We start from the raw sequence: 6,962 nt of genomic DNA on the forward strand, positions 1-6,962 counted from the left end.
AAAAAAAAAAAAAAGGTCATCGTACTAATTTCTAACAGCATTTAATCAGCGTTAGTGTTGTTGTCATGTTTTTCTTGCAGGAAGCTCTCTGCAGAGGAGCTGGAGCAGAGGAGAAAGGAGATGATGGACCAGGCCAAGAAGAGAGATGAGGACAGGGAGAATAACATGAGAAGATATATGAAGCAAGATGAGCAGGAAAAACAGCGGGAACAAAATTCCAAGCATGAACGCCATGCTGGTTTTATCCAGTATGTATGTCTCTCTCTCTCTCTCTCTCTCTCTCTCTCTCTCGCTTTCTTTTTTCACCGAACATGTCTGCCTATGTTTGATGTCACAGGACAACCTCTTAGGCATTTTAAAATATAAAGACAGCATTACAGTTTTTTGTTTTTTTTTAAGTTTTTTGCTTTCAAAGAGGAATATCAAGTCTAGTGCAGTTTTTGTCCAAGAACGCCTGCTTTCCTTTTTCCAGTGACATGAAGTTGGAGAGCGCTGCCACGTCATCTTTGGAGGACAGAGTGAAGAGGAATATCCACTCCATTCAAAGGACACCAGCTTCATTGGACAATTTCATGAAGAGATGAACATGCACAATACTGTAAATACTGATATCCCGATATATATATTTTTTAAACTAATAGGCAAAAAGAACCAGATTATTTCATGAATATACTGTACTTAGTAGAGGATTGGATGATGATGAACAATAAGGCAATATCTGCGTAAAATCCATATTCTGTACTGTAAAATAATTTTGAAGAAAACCTTTGCCGCTGTGTACACATTGTAAATTATTCTTCTTCCAGTCAAATGGAACATCCATTTGATTGCTTTACTATAACTGTTATGTGTTTCTGCAAACAAACATGATTAAAAGATTATTCCCAGAAGTCATTTTTTTGTATATATTTTTAAAAATGCATTGCTTGACCTCTCAATATATGTACATCTTGCCCAAATATTCACATACAACTATTCTGAGGGCAGAACATGCCTGGACTAATCATTAAGAAGTGGCTTTGATATTAGGTGCTAATTTTGATTACTATGTTTGCCACTCACTGTATGATAGCAATTAGCGAGTGGATTTTTTTTTTTTTTTTTGTCAAACCAATTGTGTTACATGCCAGTTTTGCATGGTGTAACACCTTGGAGTGACAAATAAATAATTTGCAGGATGTTTTTTTCCTCTTAATAGTAGGCGTTGTAACACATAAATTCATTTGTTTCCGACGTCGCAGCAGTGCAAATCAACATTTGAATTTCAATTATGATACGGGCTCAAGCCTCAAGCACTACTGTACCACTTTCACCCCTTTCCAGCACCACCAGCGACGTTAGTGAATGAGTGCAAATTCAAGAATTTTTAACCCAGACTTCTTTTACACACCACACTACTCAAAGAATCTTAATCACTTCAGCTGTGAAGACAAATGCCGCCCGGAAGCTATTGACCCTGTTTAAACTGGAACTGAGACATAAATACAAAGCCCCATTTGACAGCTTGTCGGATCACCTAACAGACATCCCATCAGTGTAAATCGACCTGTTCATTCCCAAATTGCGTATTCACATAACCAACCAATCCTCCTTTGTAATTATGTCAATGTCAGACCACAACCAAGGCAAAATGTCAGGACAAATCACAGGACTCACAATGTCAGGATTCAGATTCAGATTCAGGAAACTTTATTTATCCCCATGGGGTAATTGGACTTAACAGGCACGCTCTGCACAAGAAACATGAAAAACAATGACGAACATGGGATACAGTGCGATACCTGTCGGTACTCGCCGTACGTACAGCGCCCCGAGATCTTAGTTGAGAAAGTAAACACTAGGGAAGGAGGGGGCCAATAATATCCAGCTGCAGACTCGGAAGAGGTAGATTTAGGCTATGGTAGACATACGACGGATGTGGTAAGTTTAGGCAAATGGGTTTTCAAAATAAAGTCCCTAAGTGGCTGTGGTAAGTTTGAGATGGTAGGTTTGAGATAGAATTACTTTGTTTGGGGATGGTAGGTTTGAGATAGAATTACTTTGAATAGAATTTTAATTGAATAGAATTACAAAACACCTGGCTTCTGTATCCCCGCCAAAACGTATACATTGTATAACGAATATAGGTTGTATACTATACAACCTATATTCCCTAAATGATCCATGTCCATTTAATATAATACAATAATTACTTTGACTTATTTGTATTTTGACGAGTAGAGTCAATAATTCATAAGGTTTTAATATCATCCAAAAATTACACAACACCTGGCTTTTTATGCATTATAATAAATATAAAATAAAACCAGATTCTGTATCCCCACCAAAATGTATACCTATATTCCCTAAATGATCCATGTCAATTTCTAAAGCACTGTAGGCAAATAAAACACCAAAAATATTTTTGAAAAAGCACTTTATTGCTCACTCACAATAATTACTTTGACTTATTTGTATTTTGACGAGTAGAGTCAATAATTCATAAGGTTTTAATATAATACAAAAATTACACAACACCTGGCTTTTTATGCATTATAATAAATATAAAATAAAACCAGAGGCAAATAAAACACAAAAAATATTTTTGAAAAAGCACTTTATTGCTCACTCATTCACTTCCCTTGTTGTCGCAACTCCTTTTCGATCCTCTGCTCAAATTGGTCTCTTTCACTGAAATAAGGTTGTAAAACATGAAATGCAACAGAAACTGAAATGTTTTGAAATGTATTATTTGGGACATGAGAAAGGGAGTAAGGATTTAATTGCATTTTAGTTGAAAGAGAATTAGATGGTTTACTCTTACCTTGTGTGTAACGTTTGTCCAACAATAAATAAGTTTTCGGCATGTGCCACTGAGACCTTGTGGGTCACGGCGAGACCATAAATAATAGCCTATTAAGAGAAAAGGATTTGTACATTGTGTGAATATTTTCTAAAATATTTCAATCTACAAATACAAATAAATCTATATTTTTGTATCTATTTTGAAAGTGTGGAGCAGCTGGGGATAACATTACCTCTGGGAATAGAACATCCATCAAAAAGTCCACCTCATCCACAATGTTGTTGGGAGTTCCTTCTCGATCTGCGATGCCCCTCAGATGTCTATAAAGGACATCCCGGTGTTCCTCTGTGTCCAAGTAGACAGGCACCCTCTGGCACTCATGTTTAAAATACCTTGGTTTGCCTTTGAGTACATCCTATTGACAATTTCGTGGAAATTGCATAAGTGGCCTGTGTGGTCATTTTGTGAATTCAAATAGGCATCAAATGCCAGTTTCTTTTAAACCATTTAGAAATGATAAAGCTTGATAAACAAGTCGCATATTTTTCTGTTGGTAGTGAATAACATTCCTCAATATACAATGTAAACCTTCAGTTAAGGTTAAAAAAAAAGAAAATTTGCAAAATACCACGATATGCTGCTCAGCCTCTCCGGACTGCACAATCAGGTCCACAAGTTGCTTCTCCTTTGCAGAGCGGTCAGCTGCAACAAGGACATGGTCCGGGCATTTTAAAGTGATGCCACTCCCTCTTGGTACCCTGTATACAGGGGCTTTGAGTCCTTGAAGCAATGCTCTCGCCTCATCCGTCCAAAATGCGAACCGCTGTCCATGACTTGAAAACAAGACAATTATTCTTCAGCATTGTATTGGAATGATGCCATACTTTTGTGAGTTCTGTTATGACACTCCTGTAATGTTTTATATATTCTGCCAGTACACTTTTAAAGATGTATGATCAAAATTAGCACACATATGAAAGGCTGTCATACCCCTCGATTTCAAAACGTTCCATCAGAAACAGACACCACCATTTTCTGATGAGTGGCATGTCCATCTGAAAAAATTGTTCACGACGAGTCTTAATCGTTCAGTATACATCATCTTGAAATTAATAGTTTGAGGCAACATTGCCTATATTTTTTGTTGCAGTAAATGTTGTTAAATGTTATTTTATCTTGCCTCTTGGAACTCAAACCCAGTATTGAGGAGAAGGGACAGCGTATACTGGAACAGAGTAAGTAGTAAGCAGTGTCTTCACAATGTTTTCAGACACCAGCATAAAATAACTCAAAAACATGTGTCTAACCATGAGGACAAAAATCCCACAGTCGTTACTCCTGAGCTGGCGTGGCAGGTTCCCCATATCATGTCCGGTAATTTCTGTCCATGGCCCTGGGTCAATTTGCTGTGAAAGATTTCTTTTGGGAAAAACAAGCATATTTTGACATAGGAATAACTTGCATTAAGTACACACTATTAAAAACAGTAGGAACTTCCAGTACAGGCTATAGGAACGTGCCAAATCTTACCAGAATCAGGCTATGTATCTGTAAAGGCTATATGAACGTAGCCAGAACATAAAGCAAACTCTGCATGCAGTGTGTCTTATCTATCAACCTAAACAGGGCTCTGTAGTCCACATCAGCAAACCCATCGGGATGACTCTGATACAGTGAGTCCAAGAGGAGCAATTCTCTTCGTAATGGCCGCATAATCTAAAATGAAGTAAGAGGTTAAGAGACACAAGTTAAAACAAAATAAAAGACAAACTACAAACTCCCAGTGCTTTTTAAAGTCACAAAGAAACGAGGACATTAATATAGAGGTACAGTACAGGGAAAATAATGTGACGTAAAATTCTGCATTAGCACAGATGCATTTAAATCTAATATTTTAAACTGATCAACATGACACAATGAGCAGTCAATTTTTAATTGAATGCACATATTTTGCGCATTTCGCACTTCTTTGACGTAGCCCAAAGCCCTTTAAAAAATGACCAGTATTTACCCATTCACAAACATACATATATTCATCCGAAATTTAATTATTAATGTCAACGTCGTTTTGACATTATCATCTAATTAATGAACAACTAGGCGTGCTAAAACATTTCATCCTCACTTGCGCTATATATTCTATGGTCGAGAGAATGTGAGTGTAACCGGGATTAAAGTTAGCATAAAGTTTTAATTGACGCTCGTCGACTCAATATTACCGTCGTAGTTGTTGTCGTGCATTAAAATAACACAACTCCGTTTTACTTTTAGTTGATTTTGCTGTTAAATTATCTTCCAATTACAGGGCCTTTTAAACTTTTTAAGATCCACATGCGACTTACTTTGGAATCGGGCATCATCCTTCTGACGTCATATCCGTCGTAAAGTTACTTGCCTAAACCTACCTTCCCTGAATCGGCCTCCTCCGGGCCTGCAGCTGGACCCTTCTCACTGGTCGGGTTAGATAGCCGGGGGAGCTGAAGTTACCCCCAGACCTACGGCCCTCACGGGATAACGAAGGTTTATTTTTTAATAATTTTTTTAAAACGGTCGAAAATGTCCACGTTAGGCGTTCAGTCCAACTTTTCTGGAAAAGGGCATATTTTCCCTTTTCGGAGGCGTTTTATTCCCAAATACAACATCGGATTCGGACCAGACTGGTCGGGTTCGATAGCCGGGGGGCTGTAGTTACCCCCAGACCTACCCCCCCCACCCGGCTCACTCTCTGTGCGTCTTTAGCCTGATTCCTGTCAAATAAATAAATTTATTTTATATTTATTTATTTTATATAGGCCAAAATCTCAATAGGTGTTGAATGATTATTCATGTATTTAATAATAAAATGTTGCTAGATTTTTATTAAGCACCACCTTAATTTATCCAAAAGTGAACACTTGTTACAGTGCAGTTTCTGCTGTTACTGGAGATATTTTAGCGGACTATAGTCACTAGTTTTACCTGCATGGATGCATTGAATACTTAATTTACCTTTCTAAAAAACTGTCGAATATCCATGCTGTCGACTCAACCTGACTTTCGGCAATGAACTGTCAGTTGTTGCGTTAGCATTTGATGTGGCGATGGTGACAGACACGTCAATGCTAACGCAACACCTGTTGCGTTCAGGAAACCTGGGAGATTTAATATTACAATAATGGCAGGTTATCGAAATATAATTTAAAATGGCCACATTACATTGAATTTGATGCAATATATTAGCAAAAGTACAGGAAAAATAAATAATACTTTTTTTAAAATAATGCAATGAAATTATTTAGGGGGGCTAAAGACATTTTTAGGGAGGCTGAAGCCTCGCTAAAATAGGCCTAATGACGCCCATGGTTTCTACTAATCGAGCAGTTGCGTATTTACACCTAACAACATACCACCATCTCCAATGAAGAGGCGAAGCAACCTGCCACGAAGGTCTGCTGCTTGGGCTTGTGGGATACGTTACTTTTTCACGGAAAGTTCGAACCCCACTATGGTCCGCATTTTTTTCCCAACTGCTTTTTTGGGGGGTTTCGTAAAATAAACTAATGGTTGGCAACTGTCGTTAAAATAGAATGTACTGATTAAAAACGACATGTTGGAAGAACAGCATGATCACATGTACATTATGTTTCAATCAACTCATCTGACAGTCGGATAAAACCGGTTGGGTGTATTTGTCATGTATGAAGAAGTAATCTCTTTTTTTAAAATGAAACGTCTGAGTTTCTTAATGCCTTGAGTGACATTTATACAGTGGCGGGCCGTGCATTTCAACCTTAGGCCTTCAGTGACGTCACATACATACACAATATAGGCTGGTCAAGCAGCACTTAATTTCAGGAGCATTTAAAACCATCAAGTATGTATTCCCAATTAAGAGCAGGAAACTAAATTTCCAGATATTGTCCAAAATAAAAAGATGATTTAAAAATACGAAATAAAATGCCACCCAAATTACGCTATGTGATCTTAAACAAGTCTGTCCAATAAATTGTGCAATGTCGCAGTTTCATATCAGACACCAACCAAACAATAACAAAACAAGCTATTCTTTGAAAATAAAGTAAACAGATCATTTGCATTTTGAAAATCGGCGATACAACAGCAAATAACTGACATAACTGACTAACTAATAACTGACGAACAGCTGAGATTGAACGAACTTTCGTGCACGAAGGTGACT

General features: G+C 37.5%; 1 protein-coding gene and 2 long non-coding RNA genes across 3 annotated transcripts in view; 1 reads left to right on the forward strand and 2 right to left on the reverse strand.

The window, feature by feature from the left end:
• Window positions 1–4,372, forward strand: part of LOC109521766 (uncharacterized) — a 19,373-nt gene extending 15,001 nt beyond the window's left edge. Inside the window, exon 3 of the long non-coding RNA XR_002169427.1 lies at window positions 4,361–4,372. This is a non-coding gene — a long non-coding RNA (uncharacterized LOC109521766). The remainder of the gene's footprint in view (window positions 1–4,360) is intronic.
• LOC109521764 (PWWP domain-containing protein MUM1-like) lies at window positions 2,580–3,838 on the reverse strand. Its single transcript, XM_019879832.1, has 5 exons — window positions 3,776–3,838; window positions 3,414–3,618; window positions 3,018–3,200; window positions 2,804–2,892; window positions 2,580–2,670 (listed from the first exon to the last, which is right to left on the reverse strand). Exons 1-5 carry the CDS (start codon window positions 3,832–3,834, stop codon window positions 2,613–2,615), a joined length of 594 nt encoding a protein of 197 aa, XP_019735391.1. The 5' UTR covers window positions 3,835–3,838; the 3' UTR covers window positions 2,580–2,612.
• Window positions 4,373–4,563: 191 nt separating the features above from the next.
• On the reverse strand, window positions 4,564–5,209 carry LOC109521765 (uncharacterized). Its single transcript, XR_002169426.1, has 2 exons — window positions 4,995–5,209; window positions 4,564–4,905 (listed from the first exon to the last, which is right to left on the reverse strand). It is a non-coding gene; the product is annotated as an uncharacterized LOC109521765 (long non-coding RNA).
• Window positions 5,210–6,962: the final 1,753 nt, after the last annotated feature.

The sequence above is a fragment of the Hippocampus comes genome, unplaced genomic scaffold (genome assembly GCF_001891065.2).
Source record: "Hippocampus comes isolate QL1 unplaced genomic scaffold, H_comes_QL1_v1.1 scaffold158, whole genome shotgun sequence".
NCBI classification, from domain to species: domain Eukaryota; kingdom Metazoa; phylum Chordata; class Actinopteri; order Syngnathiformes; family Syngnathidae; genus Hippocampus; species Hippocampus comes.